Here is a 13,236-nt window from a genome sequence, read left to right as displayed (position 1 = left end):
GTTCTAGCTATTTAATCTGCTGCTGTGGTCTTCCCATCCTGGCAGCTGACATCAATCAATACAGGAAACCTCCCAAGGACTTCCAGCTTTGACCCTGTACATAAATGATGAGGAATGATATGGTTGCTGATAGCCTGCGATGACTCCCTGGCCACGCCTGGTAATTCCTGTACAGTGGTACCTCGGGTTACATATGCTTCAGGTTACATACGCTTCAGGTTACAGACTCTGCTAACCCAGAAATAGTGCTTCAGGTTAAGAACTTTGCTTCAGGATAAGAACAGAAATCGGGCTCCGGTGGTGCGGCGGCAGCAGGAGGCCCCATTAGCTAAAGTGGTGCTTCAGGTTAAGAACAGTTTCAGGTTAAGAACGGACCTCCGGAACGAATTAAGTACTTAACCCGAGGTACCACTGTAAACTTCCAATGTCATAGGACAGAATGCATGCTTAGAAACCCTGCTTGAAAAACACATTGCCAGTATGACACAGTTCCCTTAACCACGTCCCTGGAAGTTAAAATGAGACCTTACTGAGGGTTATTTGCAGGTGGGATTCAATCACACGCCAGCAAATTCAGGCCTCGCAATTATAGTGGTTGAGGTCTTGCATAGACAAACCCACTTCCAAAAGACCGGACTTCTTACAATTAACTACAGTGGTACCTTTGCACTATTAATGGAGAAAACTTGCAAATTGTATCCCTTCTGGTTTCTATTGGCAGAAGTTGTTGCATTGTTGCAAGAAAGTGTCAAAATTGTCTCCCCTTGTACTTGACCGCGCTGATGAAAATCACATAAAATCAATGCCATAACCAATTCTCCCCATTTCGACGACATTTTGCTTCAAAAGGAAAGGCAGACTTGGACATCGCCTTCCTCCATAATCCTCTAAGTGAGAGGATTGAGTAACTTGGATACCACCCTCCTCCATAATCCTTGGGATATACAGTCAAGTACAGAGCACCCCTCCCTTGAGGGGAACAATGAACATCCGTTGATGGGTTTCCTGAGGCCAGAAGGCAAAGATATGCATAGATTCTTTAGGTGGTGGGTTCTTAAGGTGTTGGGAACTTGATCTGATAACTGGGGCAAGTTGATTAACTTGGGTAACCTCACGACTCCCCTCCTTCCTTGTGACATGATGTTGATGTATCAGCAATGTATCAATGTTGGTTCTGGAAATGTATTATGGGCAGAGAGGGAAGGTCTTCAAAGAACTTGTAACCCATGTTTGGGGTTCTTACTCTGTGTGGAGACCTGTTGTGCAACAATAAAGATTGTGGTCTACTGACCATAGGGACCTGCAGGGACTTTCCCCCCTGACGAGCTGGGCTGTTGAGTATCCTCACACCCCAGAATTTTCCAACTCAGAATCCAGAGCCAGAAGGCCCAGAGCCAACAACCAGCTGCACAGCCTTCCCCACCTCAAGGGTCAGGTCAGTGGGAGAATGGGAGTTGGGGGCCGGCTGGGGCAGATAGACTAGGCAAGCAAGCTCTCACTCTCCCAAGTCTCTTCCATTCCTTCCCTCCTCCTTGGCTTGAACAGAGCAAGGCAAGCACATATGACTGGCACTGGCCTCACCCCTCCCAGGCAGAGAAATCACACTTCACAGAGCCCTGTTGGTGCCTGCAGCATGGTGCCCTGAAGATTGCCCACAGACAGAGAGAGGCCTTGGGGATCAGGGAAGGCAGCAGTGGGAAGGGATCCTTGGAGGGATCCAGAACTACCTGTAGAAGGCAGGAGGCCAGGCTGCAGGTTGGTATCTGGACCTCATCCTGACTCTGACATTAATGGGAAGGGGGAGACCAGGCTCCAAGCTAACAATCTTTTGCAGAAAATGGAAGAACTGGAATCTGTGTTTATGCTGCATCTTTGGACCCATGTGCTAGGTCATTTTCACAAGGTCAGCAAAGCCCTTCAAAAACCAGACCTGTTATTGAGTTCTTGTGCAAGTTTGTACAGTTCACTTCTGGATTTTTTAAGGAAAATTAGAGATAATTTTGATGAGCTTGAGAAACAAGCAAAAGTCACTTTGCCAAATGTCAACTACAAAACAAGGAGAGAAAGAGTGAGGGAACAGCAAAGAAATGACAGAAGTGCACCTGATGCCTTAGATGCACTTTCTTCGAGAGATAGGTTTAGGATAAAATCCTTTATTCCTGTATCAGATGCACTTGAAGCCAATTTAAAAAGAAGAAGTTCTGTGTACAGTGATGTTGCACAATTGTTTGCCATTCTTGCTAATTTGACAGCATCTAAGCAAGAAATTAAGCAAGGTGTTGAACAGTTGATGGAATATATGGACCTGAAACTTATTGATGAACTTTTGCACTTTCACCTGTACGTGACACAAAGCCATAGACCTACAACAGAGCACTCTCTGTCTCATACAGACCTTTATCAAATTAAATACAAGGAAAAAATTCAGATGGCCTTTCCTAATGTGGAAGCAATCTTGCAGCTATTTTTTAGCCTTATGGTCACTAACTGCTCAGGAGAGAGGAGTTTTTCAAGACTCAAAATAATTAAAAATGAATTAAGGGCCACAATGTCTGAAGAGAGGTTGTCTGCACAGAGCATTCTGTACACTGAAAGTGACAAACGTAGACAAACAAATTTTGATGAAGCTGTGGATGATTTTGCTATGAGGAAGGCTAGGGAAAAAACATTTTAGCCTTACTATATTTGATGGTTGTCGTTTACTTCTTAATATGTATTTTAAAACTGACTTTTTAATGACAACATAAAGAGGATTCTAAAAGTGCCACACTGTCAGGTAATCATGGTCATGTTATTTACACTTCCCAGGCAATATATTTTGTAAACTCAATGTGTTGCTGTTTTTTAAGAATAACATTACAACTTCATTTCCCTAAAAATCAATGCTTATTCCACAAAAGGTTTACAAAGTTCAGTTATTGCAAAAGTTTTTCAGTGTTAATTTTATGCATTTTTTAAATTCACCATGGTATTTAACAATAACATCTTATGTCCTTTAGAGGAAACTGAGAATTGCAGAATTTTAAATACCCACCATCATCCTTGGCTCCACTCAATTTTGTGGGGGATTGAGAGGGGTCTCACAAGTGGAGTAGCTTAGGGCCTCTCTTCATCTAAATCCGGCCCTGTCCCTACCCCACAAATAGCCCTAAATGTTGCAAAGCAGCGTCCATTCCTGCGCCCAAATAATAACTAGCGAAGGGACCAAAGGGATTCAGAACGACTCTCCTCTCCTCGTATGGTACCAAAGGTGCGAAGGGACTTTTGCTTCGGAGTCACGTGCTCCGCGGTCACGTGAGGCGAGCCCAAAGCGCTGCTCCTTCGGCTCCCTCAGGACAACGTTGCTGCTGCTGCTTCTCCTCTCCAAGCGCGCGCCAGGTAGGAGGGGCGTCTGGGAGGGCGAGGAGAGCGCGCGCGCGCGCGCATGAAAGGGACCCCTGGCGGCTGGCTCCGTTTTTGTTTTTGTTTTCACCCCCTTCTGTTTTCTGTCTCCTGCCGGAGAAGTGGGTCCCTTAAAGGAGACGGGCGCGTGGCTGGGGCTGCCTGGGCGTCCAGGCACAGAAGAAGGGGCAACCTTTGCCCTCGAGGCGCGAGAAGCGGCTAAGCCGCGGCAGCAGCTGGCAGGGCTCGGCTGAGCCTCGCCTTGGAAACCCGAGCGCTGCTTGCCTCCGCTTCCTCGCCGCCCCGTTCCTGAGGCTTCTCAGCTGCAGAAAGAAAACCCCAAAGCAGCACCTCAACATATCCAATTGAGCATATAGCCTGTCGGGGGATGCTGCCTTCGCCCCCCCCCCCAGCCCCATCTGTGTCCGCAAGGCGATGGACAGCTGCTATTTAAGCCGGAGAAGTTGGACGTTTCAACAACGAAAACGCTCTGCAGAATTGCAGAGTTGGAAAGGACCACGAGGATCATCAACTCCCAACTTCCTGCAATGTATATTTGCCCAACGTGGGGCTTCAACCCATGACCCTGAGATTAAGAGTACAGTGGTACCTCGGGTTAAATACGCTTCAGGTTACAGGCTCCGCTAACCCAGAAATAGTGCTTCAGGTTAAGAACTTTGCTTCAGGATAAGAACAGAAATCGGGCTCCGGCGGCGCAGTGGCAGCGGGAGGCCCCATTAGCTAAAGTGGTGCTTCAGCTAAAGAACAGTTTCAGGTTAAGAACGGACCTCCGGAACGAATTAAGTACTTAACCCGAGGTACCACTGTATTCATGTTGTACAGGCCAACTGAGATGCTTTGTCCAGCATCTCTCATGCACAAAACTCCACTTCTGGCAAAAGTCCCCAGGCAGGACTGATTGGCTGGACTGTCTAGTAGGGAAGCGGTACTGTTTCAGGGCAAGAGAAGCTTTGGTGCCGCAGATGCTGCCAGGCTACAACTCCCATGAGTCAAGGCTTAGGGATGATTAGAGTTGCTATTGAGCAACATCTAGAGCAGTGTTTCCCAACCTTTGGTCTCCAGCTGTTTTTGGACTACAACTCCCATCATCCCTAGCTAGCAAGACCAAAGGTTAGGAATGTTTGGAATTGTAGTCCAAAAACAGCTGGAGACCAAAGGTTGGGAAACACTGATCTAGAGGACCAAAGGTTTCCCACACCTGTGAGTGTAATCACTAGTTTCTAAGAGTGGTGTGTAGACTCTGGACCATCTGGTACGCAGGCTGAGACACTACCTGCCCACAGACTGTCTTGCCAGACTGGTGCATGCTCTGGTTACCTCCTTCTTGGACTACTGCCATGTGCTCTGTGTGGCGCTACCTTTGAAGGTGACCTAGAAACTACAACTAATCCCGAATGTGGCAGCTAGGCTAGTGACTGGAAGTGGCCGCCAAAACCACATAACACCGGTCCTGAAAGACCTACATTGGCTCCCAATACATTTCCGAGCACAATTTAAAGTGTTGGTGCTGACCTTGAAAGCCCTAAACGGCCTTGGCCCAGTATACCTGAAGGAGCGACTCCACCCCCATCATTCAGCCCTGACGCTGAGGTCCAGCTCCGAGGGCCTTCTGGCGGTTCCCTCACTGTGAGAAGTGAAGCTACAGGGAACCAGGCAGAGGGCCTTCTCAGTAGTGGCGCCCGCCCTGTGGAACGCCCTCCCATCAGATGTCAAGGAAATAAACAACTATCTGACTTTTAGAAGATGCCTGAAAGCAGCCCTGTTTAGGGAAGTTTTTAATGTTTGAAGTTTTATTCTGTTTTTAGTGTTCTGCCGGAAGCTGCCCATAGTGGCTGGGGAAACCCAGCCAGATGGGCTGGGTATAAATATTAAATTATTAAATTATTAAATTATTATTATTATTATTCTCTCTTCTCTTTAGGTAATAATGTGTATTACGTCACTTCAAAATGTGTTCAACCCTCCATACTGTGTTTGGCAGCCCCTCCTTATTCTGCTGAGTGGGACTGTGGACCTCTGCCCCCAAGGTCCTGTCTATATGGCACCACTGATACCTTCCTTGTCCTGAAATGAAGGATTTTTGGAGTGGTGGGGGTTGCAATTGCTTCCCAACAAGTACCTGCACCTTTCTGCTGGATCCCTGTGATTACCTGAAAGAAAGGCACTTTGGATACACGCATTATTACAGAACAAGTGGGGCCTGCTCTAACAAACCGTTGCAATGGGAATTGTTATTATTATTATTATTTGCATAGAATCAGAATTGTAGAAGTGTAGAGTTAGAAGGGACCATGAGGGTCATCTAAGTCAACCCCCTGGAATACAGAAATATTTTACCCAACATGGGGCTCAAAACCCTGACCCTGAGATTTAGAGTCTCATCCTGTACCCACTGAGCTTTCCCTCTGCATGGACAGATGTGCTGCACTATATCAAGCAACAGAACCACAATCCGAGCCTTTGGATCAGCACATATAAGCAACTGTGTTTGCACTGTGTTACTGCTAAAGCCCGATTTTGGTAGACGGAACACAGCATTCCCGTATTCAGAATTCTCAGGTTTGAATAAGAAGCCATCAGGATGGCATTGAATCTGACACAGCCTAACTTCGGTTGGTGAAAATTGTGTGTGTGAAATCGTGGATCAAGTTTGTTCCTCAACTTGAATTTTGAACCTGGGGGGGAAATTACACTCATTTAATTAACAGTTGTATTATTGTTGAATTCAAGGGAATTTGGGAGTAAGAATGATATTGCTTGGGGAGTTCCACTTCACTAGCCAAATGAAAACAAGGGATTTACATAAAATATGGTAACATGATGTAACATCAGTATATATAAGTGTAAGCTATACTGGACACAACAAGTTGAGTTATGCAGAACTCTGTGAAGTTTTATATGGGTCCATTTGCATCCATTTGATTTTGGGGTTCGCATTTATTTTTGAACATTAGTTCAGGTTTTCCTTTTAATACCCATTTCTTTTTGTGTGTGTTGCATATTCTTCCGAAAAGGATGCCACATCTTAATTTCTGTTCTCGGAGGTCCCCGGTGGTTTGCAGTAGTGCTTGCGTTGCGTCAAGCCAGCCTCTTGCAACAAATATAGGCCTCGGTAATTAGTTCCGCTGTTATTTTAATGGGTGAAATGTTGGTTTTTCCTTCGTGGGTTGTATCTGACATTCAGTAGGTTGTCTCCAGACTTAAGTCAGTGCCTCTTTAGATCCCTGTGACTAATCTGAGGTGCAGCGCTATACTGAAGATCTCCTGGCTGAGGTTTCCACAATTTAGGAAGTGTAACTCACTCGCGCTTCCTCTCTTCTGGCATACAAAACCATTCTCAAATCATTTCAATTACAGCTGAAAATCAGCATTCCCATATCTTTCTTTAATTCTTAGGACCCTGTGGTTCTAACACTTCCTAAAGTGGCACTCCCTGATTTGGTTTGCATGTCACTATTAGTTTAGAGTTGTTGTTGTTGGTTGCTGTTCTTTTTAATGAGCATATCTCTGTTGCAGATATCTTAAAGAATGGTGGCAATGCTGCAGATGCTGCTGTAGCTGTAGCAGCTGCTTTAAATGTTACTGAACCATGCAGTACCGGCATAGGTGGAGACTGCTTCTGCCTCTATTATGACGCAAGCACAAAACAGGTCCATGGTCTCAATGGAAGGTAAGTACCAGAGAGAAAAAGGAGAGAGCGAGAGAGCACGAGAGCACATGAGCAGTTGTTGTATTCTGCTATGTACTAGGGCAGAGAGTTGTTGTATTCTGTTACGTATTAGAAAATATAGTTGTATTCCGTTACATGCTGGTGTAAGCTGTGCATCTAGGATTTCTCTCTTTGTATTTTCTGCTCCCCCACCCACCCTCCAAAACCACCTTTTTGCTGCTGGTTTGAGAGTAGGGACCAAGAAATGAGAGGATTAAGGCTGGATCTAGACGCATAAAAAAAAAAACATTTCAGGAAAACGTGTTATAACCTCATAATTGCCAAAAGATGGAACTCCACATTGCCATCTGGTGTCAACAGTGTTATGACGTGCAGTATTTAAAACGCTTAACCCCCCCCCCAATGTAGCTGAGTCCTAAGACAGTGGTGGCGAATCTATGGCATGTGTACCAGAGAGGGCACTCAGAGCCCTCTCTCTGGGCATGCAGGGCTGTCACTTCTGTGCCGGGGGTAGGGGAGGAGGAGGAGAGGAGGGCTCATGCGTACTGTGGGGACGCAGGGGGACGCATACCCCTAAACATTTTGTGAATTTAACGGGAGAAGAAATTCACTGTATTTATTTTTCCCCTGGTGGTGATTTTCTGGAGTCAAAACGAGAGTATCCCTAAACTTTTTTTTTTTTTAAAGCACTGTTATACCATAAAATTATATATCAATGGAAAGATAATTTAATGAAGAATGTAATGCAATAACTTTTTTCAAGGATTATTTATTACAACATCAGTCATAAAGAAGAAGTGTGAAACACACAGAAAACAATGAGATATACAGGTAAAATTGCTGTCTTGGCACTTTGTGATAAAGAAGTGGGTTTTGGGTTGCAGTTTGGGCACTCGGTCTCTAAAAGGTACACCATCTCTGTCCTAAGAAAACTCCTCTGTCAATGGCAGCCAGGTTGTTGAGTGAAGAGATGCCACTTCCTTTTCTGACATCATACATTTTATTGTAGGTGATACTACTACAGGAAACAGAATGCTAGACTAGGGCTGCAGTCCTATGTACTCTTTCCTGGGGTTAAGCCCCACTGAAGTAGGATAGTTGGCCAGCCAAGATTATGTGACTTGCTTCATGGCACACAATGAATTCAAAGCACAGGTCTGAATCCAGGTTTTCCGGACTGAAGCTCAACCTTCTATCTGCTGGATCACACTGGCAACGATGGGAAGCTTGGGAAGGGGAGTGGCTGGAAACTCTGGCAAATGGAGAGTCATTAAAGCACAGCAAACCAGCTTGTTGCCACTAGCTCGGCTGCTGGAAAATAAGCAGATACAGATTACCGTACTTGGACAGAATTTCTCAATGGAATTCTACATATATAACGGGGCTCAGTTTAGTGGTTTTGTTCAGGCTTGCCACACTTATCATGAGCCTGTTTGCAATGTATACAAATGGTGTTTGTCCAGTTTTAGTGTGTGCCTTCAGGCTTGTGTGCATAATGTCACTTTGTTTTTAAGCTGAACTTGATAATGATTTTGTGCAAACATCCTGGTGGACAGAGTGTCTGCAGTTCTGGTTTCATATGGGGAAGACTTTCATTTTAACCAGGAGGTCAGAATCCAGCTTTGCACCTCATTTCCTTTTTGTTCTGTTCTGATTTTCCTACATTCATATGCTATTCAACTTTTCGCCGCTGCAGAGGAATAGCTGCCCTTTAGGTCTAAGTTGAATATTAATAGGAAGATGCTATAAAAGGATAGCATCAGGTCCAGGTGCTCTTCAGTTCCTGTTGCTGTAGTCCAAGGGCAGAGAGCAGGACATGCTGAAATTCCTCTGATTATTTTTTTCCTCCCAGGAACCTTTCACAAAGAAACAGGAAACTCCTTAGAGCAACATTGCACTAAGTGGCGCATGCATGTGGGGAACAAGGTCAACTTGTGCAACAAGACTTTTCCACCCTCTTGTCCCCCGTTGTTGTTGTTCTTTAGTCGTTTAGTCGTGTCCATGGACCAGAGCACGCCATGGACCAGAGCACGCCAGGCACTCCTGTCTTCCACTGCCTCCTGCAGCTTGGTCAGACTCATGTTTGTAGCTTTGAGAACACTGTCCAACCATCTCGTCCTCTGTCGTCCCCTTCTCCTAGTGCCCTCCCATCTTTCCCAGCATCAGGATCTTTTCCAGGGAGTCTTCTCTTCTCATGAGGTGGCCAAAGTATTGCCCCCCACACGACCCCTAAACCTGTTCTGGTGGTTCCCTCAAACTCGCAGAGCAGATTTAGGCGGTGCAGGGAGAAGTCTTGTTGTGTGAGTGGACCTCATTTTGCAAATGCAATAACTTAGTTGACTCCCACCCTTGGTTCGTGTGCTGTGACAGTTTCTGTATTAAGCCATGTTTCAAATATGAGTGTGCCTCCCTCCTGCCACACAGGCCCTATGCAAATTCTCCCTCCTCCCACAGCACTCATGCACCTCAAACAAGCCATAGTATGGCTTGTCATGTTGTCCGAACCCAGACCATGGCTTGTTTGTTTCAACTGAACCTTCAACTGAAGGTTCGTTTCTTGGTTTATTTCTGGCTTATCACTCATGATTTGTTTGAAACAAACCACGATCTGGGTTTGGGTAGTGCAACAAGCTGTATTGTGGCTTTTTTAATGTATACAGGAGCCATAAGGTAGGGCAGTGAAGGGCAGAGAAGCCATGTGGGGATCTGTGCATCAGGGGCAGACATTTCTATTAAAAGTTCATACGTTCTCTTCTTCTCTGCTAGCTGGAGTGTGTGTGTGTGTGTTTGTGTGTGTGTGTGTGTATGTATTGCCTTCTTCAAGCTTCTCATTCAAACACATGGGAGAGATTTCCCACTTATCAGCAAACCGCCTTCTATCAGCCATCGAAACTGGGCTATGTGCCTAACACAGGAATAGTCAGCCAATAGCCACAGTTGCCAGATCAAAGGACTACGGTGACAGAAGATACTACCATTGGCATAGTGTTCCCTTTTGAGCAGCTTTTAAAGCAGGTCAGCTCGAGGGCTGCATTCTGTCTTGACCAACCTTCTGGGAGCCTCATGCAAGTGGTGGGCATACACAATGCACTTTAACTCACATGCATACATAAGTAAGTACCGTTTCTCCCCCAGCAATTAGGTTTTGGGGTAAAGTAGTTTCGTTTCATCCCCAAGTCTTATTTCATGGGGAAGGGGTGATCTTCCTGGAGACTGTAGCTGTGGAAGGGAGACTTAACCACCCACAACAATGAGGCATGGGGAGGCAGCCCCCCCATCGGAGCCAATAGATTTGTTTTCAGGCCAACAGGGCATTCGGGAACTTGGTGGGGCATTGTTGGCAGCGTGAATAATATGGAGAGGATTACCTTTCCCCCCTTCCAGCTGTGACACACACTCTGAAAATGCCTCCATGCGCTTGAAAATATCTATTGGCTCCAGTCAAAGACTTCTTTTTTTTAAGTATAGAGGGGACACTGGGAGGTCCCAGGGGCAATGTTTGGCCCACAGGCTGGCAGTTCCTGACCCGTATATTACTGGTACAGAAGTTCTTTGGGGGTTTGGACCTAACAATTCTAGTTCGTAGGGTTAAGAGCATTGTATGGGTTAAGAACATCTGTTTCTGTGTTGCTGAATTAATGTAATATTTTGAGAATAGAGGTTTGATACAGACCATTTTAAGAAGAGCAATTGGTTGGTGTATCTAATAAGAGTTTCTGGAAATAAAGATGGCAGAATTTCAGCCTTTGATGAATCATTTCTGTGAAAATGCCATGGAAAATGTTCAACATTATTGCAGGTTGTTGCCAGGAGGCTTCTAAGGACTGTTACAGTGCCGTGCTGAGAAACTGTAGAACCATCATCAAACTTTTTTTTTTAATAAGGTCAAATGGATGCTCTTTTTTCCCTTTTATCTTTTCAGTATGCTTGTAATTCGGTTTCCATGTGGATCTCTGTTTGCTTTGCAGCGGTCGGTCTCCGCAGGCCCTGACCCTTGAGCTGCTAAAAGAGCATGGCTTCAGCGAGGCAAATCGTCCCCCTCCACTACATGCACACAATGTCACCGTACCTGGTGCGGCAGCTGGCTGGTGCGATGCCGTTGCTCTGCATGGAAGCAAAAAGGTGAACCCCAAATGAACATGCAGATTCAGGAATATAGCATAACCAAAACTGTTTCTTTTTGGCAGATTTTTTTGTTCTTTTAAAGCAACTATATTTTGCACTTTTTAAAATAAATAAATAAATCTAAATTTGCTAATTTAGTTTATTATGCACAATTTCTTCCACTCCTTCCAAATATACGGAAATGCAAGGAGAAATGGAGGCCACGGAATCTCCTCCCCCATCACTAGCAATGTTACCCCACCTGACTTCTGAGATTTTGCCAGATTGTCAGCTTATTTTCAAGCTTATATTCACAGTCGTAGAGACCTGGAAGTGTTTTGGTCGCTTAATATTTTCTCCCACTTTACTATTTATCGATAGTCTATTGAAAATCTTTGTTTATAGGGTTAATTTTTGTAAAGAGGAGGGCCTTGGGAATGTTTTTAATCAGACACACATACATTTCAAATGTTGCATCTAGATGGAAAAGTAATTGCGCGATCTTTCCCGGTCCAGCTTTCCATGCGGCAAATTCTGCAGCCAGCTATAGACCTGGCTGAGAAGGGCTTCCCAGTCTCAGAGATTGCTTCCTATGGCTGGAAGAAAAATGCTCATGCTCTTCAGGCGCCTGGCAACCCACACGGGAAGGACCTGCTGATTGATGGCCAAGCACCTGATCACGGACAAGTCTTCTGCAATCCCTTTTTGGCAGAAACTTTTAAGGTGAGCTGAACTGTCTTGAGCCCAGTGTCCTCAGCTCAGAACTATAGCTGCAATCAAACAGCAGGTTATTTAGTTTTCCCAACATTTCCCCAGCTGTTCATTTCTGCATTATATTTGAGCTTTCGCACAGTGTAAAATCTGCTTATAGAAATACAGCGGAATGTAGCACAAATTCAGTGTTCGTTTTCATGTTATTTGCTTCCAGAAAAAGATCTGTTCACAAATAACATGGAAACGAGTTCCAAACCAGATCTATGTTCCACCATATTTCCAGAAGTCGTTTTTAACGTCGTGCAGAAACTCAAATATAATGCAGAAATTAACAGGTGAGGGAAATGTCAGGAAAATGGAATAAACTGCCATGTACATGTAGCCTGAGTGCCATAATCGCAGAAATCCTGGTAGCAACCAATGCAATGGCAGCCCATTTAACAGCTGTTGCAATCTCAGGAATCGCTTTCAGGTGTCTCTGCTTGTATCCATGGATGAGATGGGATGTGTATTGCTGTACTTCCTGCAAATGTGTCTTAGGGAGCTATCAGGTGCCATGCATCGTGGAAACTTCTGATGTCAGTGCTGGCTGGCTGATATTACAATACTATACTGGCAACCCTTTGCAAGTGTGGAACTGCTGGTGGATGAACTCTTGGTGCCTGAAGTATTTCTTGGTCAATCGCTTGAGAGATTTCAGGGATCACGAAGAAGCTTTTCTTCCAAGCTCTTCTAGAACAGTGATTTCCAAACTGCCCCCCTCCCCAGATCTTTTGAAAAGTGCCGAGTGTCTTGGCAGACTACTTAATCATTTTCTGCCTCTTGTAATGTGCTTTGCTAGATGCTGTATGAATTCTAATTGTATCTTTACTCTTTCTTCTATTTCACATATACTGTGTTTTACTGTATGGCAATTTGAATTCCATATAATTCAGTGTGGTGTAGAGGGAATAAAGCTGTTTGGTGTCATGGAACTTAAGCCTACAAGGTGCGCTGCCTCAAATCTCAGTATTTTAAGTGCACGATTGGTTCAAAAAAGGAGGAGAGAATCAAGGGTCAAACTAGGTGTTGTACCAAATGCATCTACTGATTGATTGTAAAAACAAAAACAAAAACAACCCTCAAAGTGGTTATAATTAGAAAACACTGCATATATAACTATGTGTGTGTGTGTGTGTGTGTGTGTGTGTGTGTGTGTGTGTATAGGATTGGTGCAGAGGGGCCAGTTTTATTGGGACTGCAACACACAATGTGAGATTCAACCCTTTCTTCCCCAACCATGATTTTAAGGGAAAAACCACCCCACCCACGCTGCTATTAGCCTTAGAAAGAAAGCTGTAGCTGAC

The 13,236-nt window shown here is 44.8% G+C and overlaps 1 protein-coding gene across 5 annotated transcripts in view; it reads left to right on the top strand.

The window, feature by feature from the left end:
• The first annotated feature begins 3,105 nt into the window (after positions 1–3,105).
• LOC309342156 (glutathione hydrolase-like YwrD proenzyme) overlaps positions 3,106–13,236 on the top strand; it is a 28,433-nt gene continuing 18,302 nt past the window's right edge. For 2 of the 5 annotated variants that reach the window (XM_081862451.1, XM_081862450.1), the window contains exons 1-6: positions 3,106–3,378; positions 5,324–5,429; positions 6,417–6,514; positions 6,919–7,072; positions 11,041–11,194; positions 11,693–11,899. In XM_081862451.1, the coding sequence (XP_081718577.1) occupies positions 3,153–3,378; positions 5,324–5,429; positions 6,417–6,514; positions 6,919–7,072; positions 11,041–11,194; positions 11,693–11,899 (945 nt within the window). In that variant the 5' untranslated portion in view covers positions 3,106–3,152. Of the gene's footprint in view, positions 3,379–5,323; positions 5,430–6,416; positions 6,515–6,918; positions 7,073–11,040; positions 11,195–11,692; positions 11,900–13,236 lie in introns of those variants that run through there. The other 3 variants (XM_081862453.1, XM_081862452.1, XM_081862454.1) reach the window with 3 other exon arrangements.

This window comes from Podarcis erhardii (genome assembly GCF_964252035.2).
Source record: "Podarcis erhardii genome assembly, chromosome: 5".
Taxonomy (NCBI): domain Eukaryota; kingdom Metazoa; phylum Chordata; class Lepidosauria; order Squamata; family Lacertidae; genus Podarcis; species Podarcis erhardii.
The sequence above is the reverse complement of the archived record's forward strand: the minus strand, read 5'-3'. Positions and strand labels throughout refer to the sequence as shown.